This window comes from Ostrinia furnacalis, unplaced genomic scaffold, assembly GCF_004193835.3.
Source record: "Ostrinia furnacalis isolate ACB-3 unplaced genomic scaffold, ASM419383v2 OfSCF1126, whole genome shotgun sequence".
NCBI classification, from domain to species: domain Eukaryota; kingdom Metazoa; phylum Arthropoda; class Insecta; order Lepidoptera; family Crambidae; genus Ostrinia; species Ostrinia furnacalis.
The window spans coordinates 515,980-537,120 of record NW_021131365.1 but is presented as its reverse complement, the minus strand read 5'-3'; the positions used below and the strand labels follow the sequence as shown (position 1 = coordinate 537,120).

At 35.0% G+C, this 21,141-nt stretch overlaps 6 protein-coding genes across 10 annotated transcripts in view; 3 read left to right on the top strand and 3 right to left on the bottom strand.

Annotated features, from left to right (window-relative positions):
- Positions 1-1,345: 1,345 nt before the first annotated feature.
- Positions 1,346-4,312, top strand: LOC114351297 (CCR4-NOT transcription complex subunit 7-like). Of its 3 annotated transcripts, none has more exons than XM_028302466.1 (9): positions 1,346-1,443; positions 1,559-1,664; positions 1,738-1,868; positions 1,982-2,091; positions 2,174-2,287; positions 2,365-2,483; positions 2,612-2,769; positions 2,980-3,120; positions 3,308-4,312. In XM_028302466.1, exons 3-9 carry the CDS (start codon positions 1,758-1,760, stop codon positions 3,422-3,424), a joined length of 870 nt encoding a protein of 289 aa, XP_028158267.1. In that variant the 5' UTR covers positions 1,346-1,443; positions 1,559-1,664; positions 1,738-1,757; the 3' UTR covers positions 3,425-4,312. The 3 variants fall into 3 exon arrangements, with proteins under 3 accessions (XP_028158267.1, XP_028158265.1, XP_028158266.1); XM_028302464.1 differs by having other exon boundaries at positions 1,347-1,443; positions 1,758-1,868; positions 3,308-3,732; XM_028302465.1 differs by having other exon boundaries at positions 1,372-1,664.
- Positions 4,313-4,683: 371 nt separating this feature from the next.
- LOC114351276 (CCR4-NOT transcription complex subunit 7) lies at positions 4,684-7,318 on the top strand. 2 transcript variants are annotated; one of them, XM_028302416.1, is made up of 8 exons: positions 4,685-4,906; positions 5,000-5,110; positions 5,314-5,423; positions 5,496-5,609; positions 5,781-5,899; positions 5,986-6,143; positions 6,240-6,380; positions 6,494-7,318. In XM_028302416.1, exons 2-8 carry the CDS (start codon positions 5,000-5,002, stop codon positions 6,608-6,610), a joined length of 870 nt encoding a protein of 289 aa, XP_028158217.1. In that variant the 5' UTR covers positions 4,685-4,906; the 3' UTR covers positions 6,611-7,318. The 2 variants fall into 2 exon arrangements, with proteins under 2 accessions (XP_028158218.1, XP_028158217.1); XM_028302417.1 differs by having other exon boundaries at positions 4,684-5,110.
- A 261-nt stretch (positions 7,319-7,579) lies between these two features.
- Iswi (nucleosome-remodeling ATPase imitation SWI) lies at positions 7,580-14,204 on the bottom strand. Of its 2 annotated transcripts, none has more exons than XM_028302415.1 (17): positions 13,986-14,204; positions 13,672-13,892; positions 13,272-13,529; positions 13,068-13,191; positions 12,492-12,779; positions 12,194-12,407; positions 11,601-11,872; positions 11,263-11,490; positions 10,930-11,175; positions 10,746-10,851; positions 10,539-10,678; positions 10,121-10,227; positions 9,589-9,722; positions 9,395-9,510; positions 9,051-9,271; positions 8,555-8,695; positions 7,580-7,939 (listed from the first exon to the last, which is right to left on the bottom strand). In XM_028302415.1, the coding sequence occupies exons 1-17, from the start codon at positions 14,034-14,036 to the stop codon at positions 7,741-7,743; spliced, it is 3,066 nt and encodes a 1,021-aa protein (XP_028158216.1). In that variant the 5' UTR covers positions 14,037-14,204; the 3' UTR covers positions 7,580-7,740. The 2 variants fall into 2 exon arrangements, with proteins under 2 accessions (XP_028158216.1, XP_028158215.1); XM_028302414.1 differs by having other exon boundaries at positions 10,533-10,678; positions 13,986-14,036.
- A 1,127-nt stretch (positions 14,205-15,331) lies between these two features.
- On the top strand, positions 15,332-17,736 carry LOC114351301 (uncharacterized). The gene is made up of 3 exons (XM_028302472.1): positions 15,332-17,069; positions 17,148-17,368; positions 17,572-17,736. Exons 1-3 carry the CDS (start codon positions 15,440-15,442, stop codon positions 17,686-17,688), a joined length of 1,968 nt encoding a protein of 655 aa, XP_028158273.1. The 5' UTR covers positions 15,332-15,439; the 3' UTR covers positions 17,689-17,736.
- Positions 17,737-18,067: 331 nt separating this feature from the next.
- On the bottom strand, positions 18,068-18,921 carry LOC114351273 (uncharacterized). Its single transcript, XM_028302412.1, has 3 exons — positions 18,727-18,921; positions 18,489-18,608; positions 18,068-18,291 (listed from the first exon to the last, which is right to left on the bottom strand). Exons 1-3 carry the CDS (start codon positions 18,919-18,921, stop codon positions 18,079-18,081), a joined length of 528 nt encoding a protein of 175 aa, XP_028158213.1. The 3' UTR covers positions 18,068-18,078.
- Positions 18,922-20,381: 1,460 nt separating this feature from the next.
- LOC114351280 (uncharacterized) overlaps positions 20,382-21,141 on the bottom strand; it is a 31,902-nt gene continuing 31,142 nt past the window's right edge. Inside the window, exon 12 of the mRNA XM_028302430.1 lies at positions 20,382-20,806. Coding sequence (XP_028158231.1) covers positions 20,789-20,806 — 18 coding nt within the window. The 3' untranslated portion in view covers positions 20,382-20,788. The remainder of the gene's footprint in view (positions 20,807-21,141) is intronic.

The following is a 21,141-nucleotide window of genomic DNA, read 5'->3' as shown; positions in this document are numbered from 1 at the left end:
AGAGTCTGGCGGACAAGGGCTTCCCCAATTTAGCACAACGACCGGTCCGTTAGGTGGTGGAACAGAAAAGTTCCCGAGTGGTCACCGTGAACCAGAACACGCAGTAGTGTGGTGTACGCTAGGCAGGCGCTGACCTGTTGTTATGATTTGAGATGGGGGAACTAAGTAACAGTTTTAACCACAAAAGTTTTCATTGATTATGTTCATTACCACGCAATCATTAGAATTTAAAGATAGGAAGATATAGGAACGAAAAAAATATAATAATATTATGTAGGAATTTATAGAAATTGCAGGTATTAGTACCTTTTTTCCATAATGAAATGATTTGCGCATATCTACCCTACTGGCTGATGGTGACGGCCAGTGGGTCATGTGGGACTCTTCCCGCCAGAAGGGCGGAATCTAGCAATTAAGTAAACGCCCGACCATGTCCTCCGAAACCAAAATGAAACGGAGCCACGAGTTACTACTGTCCTAACTTAGACATTTCTCCGCGGCTCCATCTCAGGCTGAGAAAGGCTTCGAAGGGAATGCTGGAACCCCTCGGGTCGTCTGCTAACAGCACAATGTGGGACACTGGTGCGCCACCGTCCCGGACCTCAAGGCCGCCGGCGCCGGCTTCCCCATACGCGGCAACTGAGACCTCCGCCGAAGACAGACCACGCAGAAGCAGAGCACCACGTGCCACATCTCCTTACACACATAGGGACATCATGAGAGCTACCAAGGCCCGCATTATGAATTAGTTTTATTATGCTTCCTGATCACCCTGTAAGAAACCTAAATGTGAGTAATAGGTAATAGTAAGTTACACTGCTGATCCATGTTTCTTACGTATAGCGTACCTACCTATAGGTAGGTATGTGGGTACTAAATTCTATGCAAGTTGTATTATATAATAACTATACAATAGCTTAGTATCTAGGTATGTCCTATGACCACAAGTCGTGGCTACATCTAGGACTCTAGGAGTCTAGGGTGTTGTTTTGATAAGGACATTATTAAAATGGCACTGCTCAAGTTTGAGCTTTATTGAAACAAAAGACATCGAGCTTTTGAATTTTTGTTTTGTTAACTTTGATTTTTTTTCAATGCCTGTTACGCCAGCAAGTGTAAAATAAAAAAATAGCAACCAGGAAAATACCAAAGTTTCTATTATAAAAAATAGGACATTTTATCCTGAGTTATGTCTTGTAAATAATTAAAAGACGCTGGAATTTTACACGATCCCTATGCACAATCCTCTAAACGTTCCTTAAAAATCCGCGTGCCATGATGATGAGAGATGCATGAGATCTTGATCAGTGACGGCTCAATATTTTTTTATTAAATCTCTGATCTGTCAATGTCAAACGGTTATTGTCTGTGGTTGTTTTGTTGCATCACTTCATTGTCGTGTCAGTCTTATTTATTTGTAAATTTCTGGATTTGTACATGTTTGTAAGTTCTTTTCATAACAAAAACCGTTATTTTTAATAGTTCTGATCCCATAAACTTGCGAATCATGATGAATACAAACAATTTATAACCTACAACCGTAGTTTTTTTCATATAGAAGAGCTGGATTTTCATAATTTAAAGTTCAACAAATCAAGTCGGAAACCACGGCGTCGAAAAAAACTGACGAAACTGCTCTTACGGAAGCAGAGAATCGATACAAGGTAAATACCACGACAGTGTTTTACTGAGTTTGGTGTATGTATAATAATCACAATAAATCTGAAGTTGTAATAGTTCATTGGACTGTATTTCAGATGCCAGCAGCCAGCTTTGGTTCTTTAGCACAGTTGTCCGCCAATGGAGATTGCGGCATCAAAGATGTATGGAATCATAACCTTCATGAGGAATTTGAGATCATTAGACAGGTACAATAGATGAATTAACATTCAGCAACAATTTATAGATAATGACTTTTTAATCACCATCCAAAGGTATTTTAGATCATTTAAAAACTCCTAAAATATAAAAAATATTACAGGTTGTTCAAAAGTATCATTGGGTGGCCATGGACACAGAGTTTCCTGGAGTAGTGGCAAGACCGATTGGCGAATTTAGATCCACAGCTGATTATCAATATCAACTTCTGAGGTATTTAAAGCTGGATTAAAACTAGTTTACTTTTTATTCCATTCAATACAAAAAAATATCTAACCACATAATTATTTTTCAGATGTAATGTTGATCTATTGAGAATCATTCAATTAGGTCTTACATTTATGGATGAGAATGGTAAAACACCTCCAGGGATCACCACATGGCAGTTCAACTTCAAATTTAACTTACAGTAAGTGATAGCTATAGTAACAAGCTTTTCTAAATTACCTTTGAAACCAACTTGTTCTAAATTTTGACATATTTCAGGGAAGATATGTATGCCCAGGACTCCATTGATTTACTACAGAATTCAGGTCTACAATTTCGAAAGCATGAAGAAGATGGCATAGAACCATTGGAATTTGCAGAACTACTGATGTCATCAGGTACATAATTTAATAAATGGAAAGGTTACTTAATGCAGAAGTAATTAAAATATAATTTCACTACTTTAATACTAAATATTGCATGCATTATACTTTACCATACAATATCAATTATTTTGTGTTTACAGGACTTGTACTAATTGACAACATTAAATGGTTGAGTTTCCACTCTGGATATGATTTTGGTTACCTATTGAAACTACTTACTGATCAAAACCTCCCACAAGATGAAAATGATTTCTTCGAAAGCTTACGACTCTATTTTCCAACAGTCTATGATGTGAAGGTATTTCAACATTTTATATGTATTAAAATGTAATCAATATTTTATTTTTTCAAATATAAGAACTTGCCACATTAGGAAGGCATAATGACTATTTTAAATTGAAACATACTTTGACCACTAGTTTATAATGTATGGAAATGTAATTTCAAACTATTGTAACTTTCATTAGTTAAGAGATGGATATCTTTACAATTTGTTTACGTTTTTCAGTACCTAATGAAATTGTGCAAGAACTTGAAAGGTGGTCTGCAGGAGGTGGCTGATCAACTTGAACTGCGACGTGTCGGTCCACAACATCAGGCAGGATCTGATTCTCATCTGACCGGAATGGCATTCTTTAAAATTAAAGAGGTAAGCTTAATTTAACTATTACTGCTGTATCTAATTTGGCAGGTAATTCAAAATCTTAATTATAACTCTCAGTATTTGTCAAATGACTCAGATTGACCTACATTCTTCCATTGTGTAAGTTTGTACATATTAACAAATTTTCTCGCTTACATGTTAATAACAATAATCGTTTTTCTTTTTCTTCCAGATATTTTTTGATGACAACATTGAAAGTTCAAGTGGTCACTTGTACGGTCTAGGTGCCCCATTCTCTGTGAATGTGAACAACTTCCAAGACAACGGAGAAAATGGTAACTCCTCTTGATCCGGGGACTCTGTGTGTGCGAACAGGCAGACGCCGCAGCCGCGCTTGTTCCACCTAAAGGAGTGATTCAGCAATCACCTTTGTGCAGTGTACATAACTATGAACAAATAGACATTTATCATCAGGTTTTCATCAGAAATTGCTCCAAGTTTGTATGTTGTACCAATACCTTATTTACTCTGACTATAATGAGTCGAACCTACATGTTTTGGTATTAGAAATAGTGCAAGGAAAATAATGTTTTTATTTTTATACTACATTAGCATGTACATAGCTAGATGATTTGTTTAAATTAGGGTTTCATTAGAGAATTATCACTAAAAAGTACCGCATCGTGACATAACAATATGCACGTAACACAAAAGTTCTACTATGCATCCAAGACTATGCTGATACTGCTTTAACTTCGATTAAACAATATTTTTTTTATTAACTTACATGTTGGTGGGACTCAATATCACAGAGTTGAGAGTGTTGTGTAATAAAGTTACAATTAGTGTACCTGAATTAAAATGAATTGATCTTTATTAATATTTTGATACTAATAGTAACTTTAGATGTGTTTTAATTCCTATTGAATTTATCTAAGATCAAATTAAAGTGTTATAAAATTGATGAAGTCATAAAAATTTTATTCTAAATTGTAAATAGACTCATAATCATCTTGAATCTTTATTATGTGGTTCTTCTTTTGATTTGACAATGATATTTTAATGAATTTTAATAATGGATTTATGATAATGAAATAGTTTACGTATTTGATACATAATAATATAGTTTAAGTAACTTTCTTTTTTAGCCTGTACGATTATTTTTATGGTCCTTTTAAGAATACTTTGTATCTATTGGCTTAACAAATAGCAAAGGTGATAAAAGAATTTTCCTAAACGCAGATTTTCATTTCATTACCACTGTTAGGTTTGCCCTTACTGTGATGATAAAGCCCTTAATGGGCAACTGTATTAGTTGCCCGCTCAGTTTACATGCAAAATAGATTCTTATAAATAGATATTATAGAAGTTCTGATGGTTAATAAAGTCAAAACCATCTTTAATGAAGTCATAACTTCACTAAGACTATTAGTAATTTCCTCTCACTTGTCGTAAGAGGACTTTATTACAAAAACATAGATCCACGGCAAGCATGAGATTTTAATCATTTGACTGAACTATCCTCAAAAGCCCTGGCTGTATGCACAAATGCTTTTGACTAGTTTATGTACAAAAAAGCAAGTTCTGTCAATGTCATTCTCACTCATTCATCTGCATTCATCAGCTGTTTGTTGTCTGTGGTCAACTTGCAGTATTTTGTGCGGCGTTTTTGAGCTAAATATTGAAAGGAAATAAACCGCATTACAAATTGCATTACGTTTTTGGCCTCTTGTACTCATCGTTAAAGTAAAAAGTTACCTAAATACTCGCAAACACGGCTTCTATCCAGTACGAAGAGGTTAAATTTAAAACGGATAACTATCTTCTAAAGGTGTATAATTTCGCCTATCTTAAATATTTAGCTTGTATCAATTGGTGTTTAACCTCTTAACCAACTAGATATCTCATTTTTTAACGTTTCAAGATGCCTGCTGCTAGTTTTGGGTCCCTTGTTACAAGTGCACTGAAAGAGGATTGTGCCATCAAAAATGTCTGGAATCACAATCTTCACGAGGAATTTCATGTCATCCGGCAGGTACCTACATAATCTATTGCTTTATTGAGATATATTTACTCGTTTATTATTACTATAAACACAATTTGGATCTACAAAGTCAATACTTTTTTATGTACAGCTTTCTATCAGAGTAGAGATTTATTTTTCTACTATATGCTAAAAGCTAAATAACACTGGTTGTGGACACAGCAGTGTGAAATGTTAAAACTTTAAATTTTCAGGTTGTTCAGAAATTTCACTGGGTTGCAATGGATACAGAGTTCCCTGGTGTTGTTGCAAGACCTATTGGAGAATTCAGATCTACTGCTGACTACCAGTACCAATTATTAAGGTAATTATCCTAATCAACATTGAACTGGGACCATCTAGAAATTATTGTAATTGTGTGGCTTAATGCTTTCAGATGTAATGTGGACCTGCTGAGAATCATACAACTAGGTCTTACCTTCATGGATGAAAGTGGCAAAACTCCTCCAGGCTGCACAACATGGCAATTCAACTTTAAGTTTAATCTACAGTGAGTATTCAAACCTTTTTAAGATCTGTACTGAACACTTGTTAATCTATTTTAAATTAAAAGAGTCAATTTCAAAAATTAAGATTGATTAGTTAAAAATTATTATACCCAACAATTCAAGGGACTAATTGGGGAATTATGAAACCATTCTCTAATGCATTTGTATTTTAGGGAAGATATGTATGCCCAAGATTCTATTGATTTATTACAAAATTCTGGGTTGCAATTCAGAGAACATGAAGAACATGGCATTGAACCTTTGGAATTTGCAGAGTTACTGATGTCATCAGGTAAGGATTCTTTCAAAGCAAAAATTAAACATCTAAGTAAATATTAAGAAATATCTTAGAAATCTAAACCAAATTCTTTTTTCCAGGAATAGTGCTCATGGATAATATCAATTGGTTGAGTTTTCATTCTGGATATGATTTTGGCTATTTATTAAAACTTCTCACAGACCAAAACCTACCCCAAGAAGAAAATGACTTTTTTGATAGTCTGCGTCTATATTTCCCTACAGTTTATGATGTCAAGGTAAGTTTATAAATTAAAAAAAATAAGAAGAGTCCTTCAGGTTTTTTATTTTTTTTTTATTTTATTACAAACATATCTATCTTGATCTATTTTCAGTATCTGATGAAATTGTGCAAAAACCTAAAGGGTGGTTTGCAAGAAGTAGCTGACCAACTTGAACTGCGGCGAGTAGGACCACAGCACCAAGCCGGCTCAGACTCCCATCTCACAGGAATGGCATTTTTCAAAATAAAAGAGGTAAACAAATCTGCATATATTTAAAGTCTATTATCTATTACATTTTTTGAGTTAATATTTAACTAGAATTATAATAATTAATCTTTATTTAATAAGATTATTGCTCTTTTCAGATATTCTTTGATGGCAACATTGAAAGCACAAGTGGTCACCTTTATGGATTAGGTGCACCCTTTTCTACTAATGTCAACAATTTCCAAGATAATGGAGAGAATGGAAATTCGTCTTGATCTGCCGAGTCATTAGTGTAATTTTAACACCACAACCGTTCCATTTACTGGAGTGAACTTGAGTAAAATTGTGATTATGTTATGTACCTAACATGTGCAGGATGATTATTTTTTTCAATGTGAGGAACATAGACTGTTACACTGCACAGTATTTTTTTTTTTTTAAATAAGGGTATATTAATGTTTTATTGATGCAAAATTTCAACTATGCTACAACACTGTTCAACCACTGTTACTTCCACAGGCACATCCTATTATAGAACAGTATTTACGAGGGGAATATCTAAATACCTAATTCTACCAATTCTCGTTTAGATATTTTCGTAGCTTGAGATGAATCCCTCAGAGTCAGGCCAAAGTTATAAATTCTGTAAGTTGAGCTAGGTAATCTTTAAGTATTATTAAGATTTAATTCTTATACATATTTATAAATAGGAATCTACCTTGACATTGTGATAATGAAGGCATGAATGAAGCTAGTCAGCACTTGTAAGTGATTAGATTGTTACGATTTTAAAATTTAATATCGGCTTAGATTTCAAAATTAATATAAGAAAAAAAATGTCATTACCTATTTCTTTGAAACAAGCTAGCACGCCATACAAATCTGTTTAGTAATTAAAATCAAAAGAATGATCGTGCCAGCTTTTTTGAAGCTAGGTAAGCCTTCTTGTACAGATAGTTTAATAAAATACGGTTTATAATATACAACTGTCTATTCACTTTGCCCGAAACCCAAAAAAACTTTAATTCCGGACTTCATTTGCCCGCGTCGTGGTAGAACTTGATATATGATACGAGATAACAGTATGAAATAAAAGGCTAGATATTGATAAAATTCACTTTATTTTTTGTATAAACTGACAGAAACCTTTTCATGTCAATGGACATTATTATGGTAGGCAATCATTTAGCAATCAATACTTTAGGGAATGTTAAAATCTTCCTAATCTTCGATTTTCAATCTTGCTATTTGTTTTGCAATAATCAGTATTGATCCTAACCACACTCAAGATCAATGCAAGTGTAAAAGTAATAAAATAAATTCAAATTCAATTCAGTTTACCGTGTGTGTAAAAACATTATGCAACTGGGACCCTCTCACATGATAACTGTATTATGTTATGGTTTCATTTCTTCTTTTTCTTTTGCTTCTGTGCATTGTCGGGAGTATTCTCTGCTTTGCGCTTCCCAGCGTTCGCGCCTTTATTGGCATTCCCGCCAGGAGTATTCTGATTTGCATTTCCACTCTTTTTCTTTTTCTCAGCGCGTTCTTTTTCTTCCAATTCCTGATTTTCTCTCTCAATTAATGTGATAAGGGTGTTACATCTGAAAGAAATGAAATGTGACAGATATAATTAACACCAACACTCAAAACATAACAAATGGCTTATAATAGATTACGCAATTAAAACGGTTAAGTTTATTTGTAATACCTCGACTACATTATGTACTCGCTTCGACGCGTTGTAGACGCGCGATCTAGTTAGCCGAATAATGTAATCAGAAGCTTCGTGTTCAAACTTCGGAGCACTTCGAGTCTTTTGACTAGGGCGCAAATACCGACAACTTTTGGAAGTCAGATGAGGCGAGGCTAGTTTACTCTGGTTCGAGATGAAGTGCGTGACTACACTATCTACTTCGATTAACATCATGAGTAGTGTAGCTAAGTATCACGTTTATTACTCTGCCTAATGCCTAAAGTCCGGTCGCCGAGCAGTTAGAATTTCGTCCAATGACCCCAAGCTACCTATACTTATCGCTCGCGCGTAATCATATTGCTGCCGCGACTGTGCGACAGTGCGACGGGCGGCCGCAGTGTGTGCGAGCGCAACAGCAATACAATTACGCGTGAGCGATAACGATGGGTAGGTCGGGGTCGTTGGACGAAATTCTATGTGCTCGGCGACCGGACTTTAGCCCCCAGAGGATGATGACACTCACCTGCGCTGGAGCTCGACGGCGGTGCGCGACTTGAGGAACCAGTCGAAGCGGAACTGCGGCGCCGCGTGCACGGCAGCGCGCAGCTCCTCATACACGTTCTCCTTGTCGAAGCCCAGCTTGTGCAGCATGCACACCAGGAACCTGGAACCAATGTGGACATTTAATTTAGCTCCTGCTTCAAAAGTTCGCTTGTTTCAGCCAAATGACTGCTGGACAAAGAACTGAAGGATTCCCTACATATTTAAAGAGCAAGAGATAGACATGTGTTTACAACCATCGCGTTCACCGAAAATGTCGAAATAAAATCCAGTGTAATCAGGATTAGTATGATTCTCATTGTTTGACTTAAAGACACTGCTATGTACAGTCGCGGAATGAAAAGGTTTGTCACCTTAGTGTCGGTTTTCGCTTGCATTTGAAAACTGACGAACCTTTTCATTCCGTGACTGTACATGGACCTAGAACTCGTGAAACACATAAAACTTAGATAATTTACCTGTCCTCTTCTTCCACATAATTTTTGCCTTTATTTGTACCATATGAGATTCTCAACTGATGGAACGGTGCTCTATAGCGGGCCATCTTCGCATCTAACGCTTTTTTTATTGAGGCTCTTCTCTGTATCTTTGCTTCTCCCCTTTCTATCTGTCCCATAATACGGTCCACATCTTGAAGTTCGTGACATCTTTCCCAGAACACAGCTGAATATTCCATCACCTGAACAAAGGAAGTTATAAAGAATGTTATTATTATTATTTTGATTTTAAAACTCGAAAAAACTTCCAAGATTTTTTGAATATTCCTTCCTACAAGCAATCAGAAGTATGTTGAAGTCTTTACCTCTTCTGGTGTCTTTCCTTCAACATCTTTAGCAATGTTTTCAATGTCGTCTCTGCCATATTTCTCGTTAGCTTTGATGAACTGGTTGAAATCTCGTTTTGTCCAATTTGTGAACCCTATAAAAATATTTTGCTATTAGCGAACTATCAATGAAATACAGATAAAGTAATAAAATTGTATAAAAATAAAATAACCTTGAGTTAAAAGTTGTTCCTTCTCCTGAATTTCTTCTTCGGAAAGCGCTTCGGCGTCGTCAATTTTGCGTTGCTCTTCTCTCTGAATTTTTGCAGCATCTGGCCCCAATTCAGGATTACGAGGCACCTTGTACCTAATAAACATTTGTAATTATTGAAATGTAAATCATAACGTGGTCTGATTGTAGAATTCAGGCAAAAGCTTAAACTTCTTTATTAACTAGCTTTCCGCCCGCGGCTTCGCCCGCGTGGACTTTTGTCTGTCACAAAAAAACTTTATCGCGCGCGTCCCCGTTTCAAAAACCGGGATAAAAACTATCCTATGTCCTTTCCCAGGACTCAAACTATCTCTATGCCAAATTTCATCAAAATCGGTTCAGTGGTTAAGGCGGGAAGGCAAGACAGACAGAGTTAATTTCGCATTTATAAATTAGTATAGATTCTGTGTTACCGCAGCATCAGTGAATAACCGTAACCCGCTTCGTTATAACCGCATGTTTTGAGTTACAAGTAAAAATGTTATGATACATACCCTAGAGTTTTTCTGTAGTGGTAAATTTCTTGATCAAGAAGTTCAAAAAGTCGGGGCGGGAAGAACTGGAAATCTTGCACGATCGGCTGCTTCGGGGGTCTCGGAGCCTGAAGGAGCAAACAAGAAAACGTCAAATATTACAAGGCAAAATAAATGCGTATGATGGATGTATAATGTAATAAAATATGAGAGGAAAGTACATAAATACAGAAGCATACTTAAGTGTAATTTTAAGAAGCAAAAACCACCAATTATTATTATTATTATAAGTAATCGCCTACTGCAATAGTATAAAGAGCTAATAAAAAGATAATACATAGATGAGTGAATGACGTATCTGATAAACATAACAACCACCACCAAAATAGAATGAACTTCAAACCTGGCCATTTAGCTCTTTACACTTATTTACCTGTACCTTGGGCGCCTTGGGTTCGGAGACACGGAGTGCCTCCCTGAAGTATGCGTCTACCGCATAGTTCGCTTTGCGCTCACGTTTCGGGGGCTCTATCCAGCTACCCATGGGAATAACTTTCTGTTTCTCCCTATAATCCTCACCTGCCAATAAAAGCTCATTAGTTGGGATGTTTTGTTAAACAATCTAAATAATAACTTAAATACATACCTTCGAATTGATATACCGAATCGGTTGCCGCGCCGGGAGTGTCCATAGAAAATGCTCTCAATGAGGACTCTCCTAGACTCTCTAATTTTTGCTTAAGTTCTTCAGTCTACAATATTAAAAAAAATTTAAAATCACATTTCAGCAAAGCATTCATGAATTTTAGTGAAGCATTAATATAAGTTACCTTAACTTCTCCCTTAGCCAATATGGTGTCTATATCTTCATCAGTGATTTCAGAATCTTTTGACGAAAAGACGTGGTTTGCACCATGTCTAATCATGTTGAGCATTTCATCTTTGTTTAACTGATTTTTAGTGTCAACTAGTCGGCCAGACTGAATAACCAGTTTGTCCAATCTTAGTTTCACTTCAGCACGCTCAACAATTTTTTCTTCAACTGTATTGTCTGTTATGAGACGAAACACGCGCACCTAGAATATTGAAACAGTAAGCTTTTGGTCGGCAAGAATCTACATTTGAAATGTTCAACTAACAAACAGACAGAAATAAGTACAAACCTGTTTCATCTGTCCTATACGATGAGCTCTGTCCATAGCTTGCAAATCCATCTGTGGGTTCCAATCGGAGTCATAGATGATGACTACATCGGCTGATGTTAAATTAATACCAAGACCACCAGCTCTTGTAGACAACATGAATACAAACTTTTCACTTCCTTCAGCATTATACTCTTCAATTTGTCTATTTCTATCTTCATGAGGTGTTTGACCGTCCAAGCGGCAGTACTGAAAGAGAATAAATGTGTCAGTAATGGATAATGATGACCATAATTGGCATAACACAGTGCGTGTGAATAGGGTGACTGTAAAAGTGCTTAAAATAATCAAAAACTCACTTTGTACTGTCTCCAGAGACAATAATCTTCTAAAATATCCAACATTCTTGTCATTTGAGAGAATATGAGCACTCTGGAGCCCTGCTCTCTAAGTTTAGGCAGCAGCTTATCGAGGATGGCCAGTTTGCCACAGTTGTACACCAAGTGCTCGTCCGTGGTGTAAGGCGGGCCGGGCTCGGCGCCGTCGAATAGGTACGGGTGGTTGCAACATTTACGCAACTGCATCAGAATATTTTGTAACCTCATTTTCTCGACTTTTCCAGCACCATTCACTGGAAAATTCAACAATCATTAGGACTATGGCAATCACAGTGAATCGCGTGGCAGGTCACCAATGCGCTGGACCGACTAAGTGAAAGCAGTAGTGGGAGACGGCTTATGTGACTGCACCAGACAGTCTGCCAATAGAGAGAGATGGAGGGAGATCGTGCGGAGAGTTGTATCCGCCTCTACAACCGATGTGAACAACGCCTCAACGTGACCACGACCGCTCTGCCAAGAGCATAACGAATAAGAAGAAGAATTACAGTGAATTATCAGTTGCTCAACACAAAAATTTCTTTTCTCTATGTCATAACTTTGCATAAACTTACCAACATCAATATCTTTCATCAAAACCTTTGTATACCACTCTCTTTGCATTTTGCTCAAACCCACATAAACTTTGACCTCCTTTTTGGGTTTCAGTTTTTTTTCTACTTCAGATTTCAAACGTCTCAGTAAAAATGGTCTTAAAACGGCATGTAAACGTGAAACCAACTGGTTATCTCCCAAAGCTGCATTTGTGTTGAACCATGAGTCGAAATCCTAAAATTATCAATATTATTAAAAGGTATTTCCACAACAACATGTACCCTACATGAATAAATGGTCCATTACAACTTTACTTACATCTGAGCTGTTAAAAACATCAGGCAAAAGGAAATTCAAAAGTGCCCACAACTCATGAAGATTATTTTGTAGGGGGGTTCCAGTCAGAAGCAATCTGTTCATGCTTTTAAACTCTCTCAACAGTTCCGAAAGCTTGGACTTTTCATTCTTGATTCGATGAGCTTCATCAATAACCATGTATCTCCAGTTGAATTTTTTAAACACCGATTTTTCTCTAATAATCATTTCATATGATGTTATACAGACATCCCAATTCCCAGGCATCAAGGTTTCTCTGATAAAAGTATTCTGTAAAACAATAAAATAATATAATTAGTGGAAACTTATTTTTTTGTTTTCAATCTAGTTCATTAATAATATTGCTTGTTTCTTTCTACATAGAGTTCAAATATAGGAAGAAACAAAATAGAAAAAAAGATCATTACAATCATTAGCAAGTTGTTTCATCATTGTAATGTATAAAATAATAAAAAAAATGCTTAATAAGTTATAATCATTAATGCCATTATAATTATCAATAAAAATGTTAAATACTAATGTTACTGGATTTAGAAGTATCAATAAATAAATGTTTACCCTTGTTTCTTGGTCACCAATTAGACAGACAGCTTTCAAGGAAGGACACCACTTCTTGAATTCATTCATCCAGTTTGTGAGAGTTGATTTTGGCACTATAACAATATGTGGCCCAGGGACATTTCTGAAAATGTTGTTAATATTGTAGAATTCCAGGAAAAAAATGTATTTGTAGGAATAGTGGTATTTCTATTATATACTTACTTGAAATGTTTCATATATCCAAGCAAGGAAATGGTTTGTAGTGTTTTGCCCAGACCCATCTCATCAGCCAATATTCCATTGATTCCATTTTCATACAAAGAGATCATCCAGTTTAGACCACGAACTTGGTAGTCACGCATTTCACCATTTTTGACATAGTGTGGTGAAGCTTCAAAACGAAATATTGTTTTCTGTTTAGTGTTTGTTTCGGCAAGCAATTCTTCATCTTCTTCTTGTTCAGTTTTACGGTGTCGATGGCTGTGGAATAAAGTGATTATATTTTGGACAAGATTATATAGAATTATATTATATATAATAATATAGAATTGCATTCTTAATTTGTTTAGATTTGCATAAAATGGAATGAGGTTAAATTAACAAGTTCAATCTAAGTACTCACTCTCCTGCTCCTCCAGAGGTATCAAGGTCTTTATTCTTTTTTGGTCTTCCTGCTTTAGGTTTTGGTGGGCTGTTTGATTTCGGGGCATTAGTCATGAAATGAGAAAAGATCTCGGTCTGCTTGAGAAGAAAGTCGAACCTTTTAGAACGGTCAGTTTCTATTTTACTTTCGAAATCGCCCTCTTTGCCTCTAGATGAAGTAGTGTCACTGGATGATCCATTCTGTACGAAAAATTATCATTAGCATTATACGAACATCTCTGCTTCTTTATTTAGATGCGCTAAAGAATAAAATAGCACGGTTATGACTTTTACCGAATTATCCCCAACATCTGCGACATCCATTGCTTCTTCGTTTTGCGACATGATAGAAAAAACAGTATTATTCACTAATAACAGCTACTTATCTCAACAATCCTTCTAACATCACGAAAATACGAGTATTCAGTGTAATTATCGGGCGCGAAAATCAGTCACTAGCAAAATATGGCGGCGTCAGCCGGCAATAGACTAAAGATTTATGTCACTGAGGGAGTGAGAGTGAGGGCATAGAGAAAAGTAATACATAGTAGCGATGGGCGTTATTCGTTATCACTGGTTATTAAACGAGTGATTAGCCTGACCAGTGATCACTCGTTATCCAAAAACGCCTAAACTAGTTTTTTTCTTAACGTCATACAACGTTAGAATCTCTTCGTTATTCAACACGATTGCTTCCACAACGCTCTAAAGGTAAACTGAATTCACTCTTAAGCAAACAACATAAGGTAGATGTTTGGTTGACACAAAAAATAACGTGTTTCCCGCTTCGTTATGACAGTTTTGAGGACAACGTCGTACATTGACGATTCTTAAACATATTTTTTGTAACCTAAAGGAGTAAAGCGAGTAATGTATGGTGTCCAAATAATAAGGATCGCAACGAATCGAGTGCGTGTGCGAGTGAGAAAGCCATAGGACGTTAACATAAGTGTGGATGAAATAGGTATAATCTTCGTCGTACGTTAGATATTCAATGGAATTTGAGTCTTATTTTGAAGGTCATAAGTTCCTAAAGGCCTTGCAGCTAACCAAACACCTAACGTTATTATTATCACTCTTGCTTGAGCGTTGTGGAAATAACTTCGTTTAAAAAAAACTAGTTTTGAAAACGTTATTCGTGATTCGAAAACCGTCGCGTTTCGTTATTTCAAAAACCCATAACGACACATCTTTAATACATAGAGTGAGGGAGTGAGCGATGAGCAACACAACAAAGAGCAATCATAGACAAAGTGAGTTCTCGATCCTCGACAATGACAATCGACTGCTCTTGAAATCGTCTCTCTTTTTTAAAAGCTCACGAATCTTGCTATTCGCCGAGAATTCAAAATAAATAAGCTAAATACATGCGTTTATACAAATCCGTTCCGTTTGTATTCACATTGACTTGACTCATAATGTAAAAGTTTATAAAAGTAAAAGCAGCACGAAACTCGAACCCTCATCAAGCTAGTCCTTCTTTTTTTTTTTAAAGTTATTATCGTTTTCTTCGTATTTGCATCGTATCATAATCGTATAAAACATTCTGAATGAACTAGGCCCAATTCCTAATCTTACAAAAAAAGTATAATGTCAAAATGTCATTGTCAAAAAAATATAACCTAAAAAATTCTCAAAACCAAGCCGTCGCCAAAATAAAATAAGAAGAAGAAATTTAAAAACAGTAATTTTGGATTTTTGAAAAATAAATAGGAAGTATTGTAAAATTAATCACAACAACTACAAAAATGACAATGGCTTTAAAAATTTTACGCTATATCAGTTATAGTCGTCATACAAACTACACAAATATTTTGTTGAAATCTACACAACCAAATGTATTACAAAAATCACAGAGAAATCTACATGTTACTAATTTAACACAGAGAAAAATGTTCATGGAAACTGAAAATCAATATGCGTACAGTCTAATGGAAAAGAAAGGTTATGCTTTGATTTCTCTATCTAATCCTAAGTTAAGCAACTACTGTGAAGTTGACAAAGAACATTTTGATAAAATTATGAATGAAAACTGGTCAAAACAATCTCCCTCGTTATTATTTGAGGCTTTCTTAAAGTTAGCTATATTTAGCTATGACAACAACTTAAATATATCAAATAAAATATTTGATTCATTTATAGACAGTCTTACTGATAACATAGGACTTGCTACAGACGAAGAACTTAAATTATTATTCCACTATTTACTCAAATGGCCAGAAACTGAGTCAATCAGAACCAGAAACTACATAGAAGTTTGGGCTGCACTAGATGACGAGTGCTTAAACCGGCTAAACAGATGGTCCTTTGATCAAATGTTGGGTTTTGTCTCCATGTTTTACATGCTGAATGTAACAAAATATAGTGATTATTGTTTAAAGTGTATACAAAAGCTAGCATACAAAGCAAAACACTTGACACCAAATCAATTGGTTGAAACCTTGTTCTTTGTTGGAATCATGCGAAAATCACCAAATGATATGCATGCTTTGGAAATTCATCTTGATAAACTTTTCGAAAGCTTCTCAATTGATGAATTAGCTATTATGTCTATGGGGTTTTTCAAGAGTAAAACCCCAATAAGGAGTAATGATTTAGTTTCTAAAATAGGTGATAAAGTTATAGAGCAATCTAAAGATGTACATGAAGTATCACTGGCTGCACTACTTAAAATTATAAGATACTCCAACAAAGCACTAGATGGTCAAGTATACAAAATATTAGATGTACTCCAACATGAAATACCTAGATTATCTGTCATGTGTAGGGTCCACTTGGCATTACTGGGAACTGCAACCCTTTCATTACATAAAGAATGTTTACATAAGATAGCAATGTCTACTTTAAGTGAAATTGATAAAACAAGACTGAAAGATCTAGAGAGATTAATCTTGACATTTGGTACCTTAAATTTTGCACCTGAAACAGAAACTTGTTTATTCCAAAAAGTTGTAGAAGAGCTTCGAAAACCAGAGCGATTACCAGAAATTGAGAAACATGGCAGGTCTTTTGCATGTTGTGTCTCATATTTAGCATATTTGAAGATTTATCCTTTAGATCTTATGAATAAAGTGTTGAGTCCAGAGTTTTTAGAAAGGACTTATGGTAAACACCACATAACATATGGACGAGAAGTTTTAGCAATACATAATTCAGCGAAAATATTTTGCTCTGAAAAAAATATGAATTATCTTAGCGATAAATGTGCTACGTCCTTAGCAAAAAAATATACTGATTATGTACCAAATGAAGATTATAAAAAACAGTACAATGTGAGTGAAAGAATGTTTTTAGATGTTATGAAAACTTTGAAAGATAACAGAGGTGGTAATGAGTATGTTGTTGGTGGACATATTGTGACACATCACCAAAGAGGAGGTAATTAATATCTACACAATAATTCGTTTCTTCTCTTTACAAATAAAAAATCAAACATATTTTTATGCAATTTTCCAGATGTCATTGTATGCAACGATCATGATGATCAACCAATGGAAGTAAAAAAACATTTTAGCTCAGTTCCATTTGGGAATCTACATAAACCACCTGATGGTAATAACTGGGTAGCATTAGTAGTTGCGGGGAGAAACACAATGATCCAGGAGACAGGCACACCTACCGGGCCTTTTGAAACAAAGGTCAGAGAACTTGGAGCATTGGGCTTCCATGCTGAGTTGGTAAGTGAAACTTCTATTTTCATTGCCATTGTGTGTAATTTACTTACCAGTGTAAGAAAGCTAAACACTGATCTACTAACTCTAGGAACTTCTAGAATGGGGATCATAAAATACACTCAAGTTATTTTAAATTCTTAACATTTATTTTGATGTAAAAATTTGTCACTATCAAATTTAAAAAAAGAATGTATTTATAATTTCAGGTGTTATGGTCAAAATATACATTACTGGAGACGAAAGAGGCGAAAACTGACTATTTGAACAGTCTAATCAAAAGTGCCATTCACAATGGTAAAAAATATGAAATTAAATTAATTTAATTAAATGCATATTGTTTAAGTTATAGTGGAATAAAAAAGTTAAGTTGTTACTAAGTTCATCTTTCCATAACATGAGCGTCGATACTACCTACCTACTTCTATTTGTGAGTACACACTCCACACCACCACTCACCATGAGTCTATTCATCTATTGATTACCTACTTACTCCCAAATAAGTGTTAGATTTAGAATTTCAGAGTAAAACAAGCGCGACTATGATATTAAGAAGTAAGTAGTAGGTAGGAATCCATGTATGATATCATAAATCAAAGATAGGATTATTTTAGTTCAAACTTTTTAAAGTTGGCGCTCTCTAACTCAAATTCTAATTATGCTAAGTACTTATACGTTAAAATTTACCTTTCTTTAGATAAGTATCTTCCTATGCATCACTTATCACGTAAATGCGACGAAGAGTTACTGTCGCACTGCACCCAATGCTCCGACTGATCCCAGCACCCAAAATATTTCTGTTTCAAGTACAATAACTTGATATTCTCGGGAGGGCCGAGTCCTGGGACAGGTTTAGGTCGATTGTTGTCTTCCGCCTCCCTTTTTGAACCCAAATATAAATATTTGTCCGTCCATTTTATGGTTTTCTTCTATAAAATGAAGTAGCAATAGAAGTAAAAGAAGATAGCTTTAAAAAAAGAAGGAATTCGGCTTGAATAAAATCATAATATCCCCTTGACTCCCGTTATTCGTTTTCAATCTAATCGAGAATTCATATTTGTGTAAGATACCTACTTATTGTACATTATATTATTAGATTATATTTTTTATTAAACTAAGCACATACTTTACTCAAAATATCATCGGCATCGGTATATTTTGAGTTGTTCTGCGATTGTACGAATGGCCACTTGTGCTTTTCCGTATTTAATTCCACAACGTGAATACACCACAACTTCCAAAATACCTACGATATCAAAACATGTAAGTAGCGTAAAATATACTTGTTTCTTGCTTACCAAAATCAATTCAGTCGGAAAGTCTACATTCTAAAGTGAAATCAAGAAAACCGAAAAACTTTTTACCCGTCTTTTGCTCCATTGTCCTAATTCAAAATATCTCGTGGTTATCATATTAAAACAGAGTTTAATAGATTGTCGTTTGCTTTTTTTGAATACTGTGAGTGTGGTTGTGTCGAGTGGGTAAAAATAATCGAACGACAATGATATTGATTTATCTGACCGTGTTAAGAGATTCTGGGCATTTGACGTTTTAACCATTAATTTTCTCGGTGTAAGGGCTAAAAGCAAGCGATAGAATCGATTTTAAATTACTATTACACACTAAATAATAAGTAAGCAGGTAAATCCACGTAAAGGTAAATGAACTCTGTTTATATTAAAGCTGTTAGGCTGTTACCAGAGAGAGACTTAAACTTAATTGATAAGTACCTACAATGCATACTTTTACGTTAATATAATAAATTCTGATAATAATTACATAATAACGAATGTGTTAGGTACCAATTCCACAACATTCAGAAGGAGCTAAAATTGAAATGAACTTACAAATTATCACAGAGCATAAATGTTTTCCCGCCCGCGTAGTTTCCACAAAAGGGCTTTGGATTAATATTGTCTCGGCGTATTCTTCGTCGCAGTCCAACGATTTCGAAGAATTACTACGAAACATATTGGTATGGGCACAGTATAGGATAGTAGTGATTTAAAAATATAAAGTTTGAAACATTATGAAACAAAGAATATATTTACTCTGACGAAATGAAATTATATAATTACGTTATGAAATGTGAAAAATGACAAATAAATATGACTTTTATGAAGTCTGATCGGTTTCCATAGATTTATATAATAAGTTCGCATCCATTAACTGCTTAATCTAACTAAGGTACCTACCTATACCAGATTTAGTTCCAACGGGACACAATTTCAACGGGACACATTTTCAATCAGACATGGGTAATATCAGTAATATACAGTTTCCGATAAAGCACTGCAAGCACTGTTCAGTGCTCCAGAAATAGTGGAGCTGCTCCATGCCCACCAGTGTGCACTGAAGAGCACTGAGTAATGACCGTAGAGCTTTAACGCCGTGCCATCGCGCCCTTAGAGGGTTAAAGCATCCCGCTATATTATTATACGTGTGTACTATTCTAAGGAGCCCGCTTTCGGGGTCTTCGGTATTCTGCGTGATTCTGCGCCCTCGCCCTCGACTTAAGTCGGTGGTATTTAACAAACATTTACTTAGGTACCTCATAGCTACTAGTAAAAACACGCTACACCTTATTAGGAAATAGGTCATAGTACTTAAATAAATAAAATAGACGATGATTCTGAAAGTTACAATTTTATTATCCATCAAAGGAAGAAAACAGTTCTATGTAATAAAAAATAAAAACTGTTTAAGTATTGACAAAAAGTTTTATAAAATACTAGCTTTCCGCCCACGGCTTCGCGCGCGTGGACTACATTATCTACATATTTTACGGAACCCTATTTTTTTCCAAAATAAAATGTAGCCTATGTCACTCGTGGATAATGTAGCTTTCGGATGGTGAAAGAATTTTTAAAAACGGTCCAGTAGTTTTTTAGCCTATTCATTACAACCAAACAAACAAACAAAGTTTTCCTCTTAATAATATTAGTGTAGATGTAGATTTGTGCGGAGGTAAGTAATCGGAGAACTTTAAACAATGTTTAATGTAATAAAACACTTCAAGTCCTTTTAATTTCATTTATTTTTCTCATTAAAATAATATGACTTAGGCGATTCATTACGTCACTCAACGCAAACATTTCATTAAGTACATAAATTAAATTAATTAACCACGGGTGTATATTACGAAGTGAACAGCAATATTACCGTACAAAACATAAAATAATTGTGGTACCTTTGTATAAATAATTACATATAATAATAGAGATTAAGTATATTTTAAATTGACAGGCAACCAAATTGAATGCCATGGAGCTCTGGCATGATATAAATCTTTTTATACGAATAACTAATACATTGTGTGCCTATATTACATAACTTTGGTCGAACAGGCCAACTAAGATTTATTTTTATTAAAAGTATAATATTAATGTTTATTACATCTACTGTAAATAGGGCTTCACCATATTATTATCGACCAGCGTCCGCCTGTGAACAAAACAATAAAGTTATAATAGCAGCAAATTAAGTTATTTTTGACATAATTCTCCACCGTAATAATACATAAGTATATTTGTTATGAAGAAACCATCACCATTTGTGATATTCTCGTCAATCTCAAGTCGTTATTGGACTAGAAGTGAATTCATCAACCGTGATGATTAGGAAACGCTATTGCAATGCAACCGCCAAATTGTGTGCAATGAAGTTTTAAATACCTACTTATAATGAGGTTAACTAATGCAAATGTGCCGGTGATGACAGAAACTAATATTACATGCAAAGTGTTTGCATTATTTTAAAAACACCAAATTATGTGAACA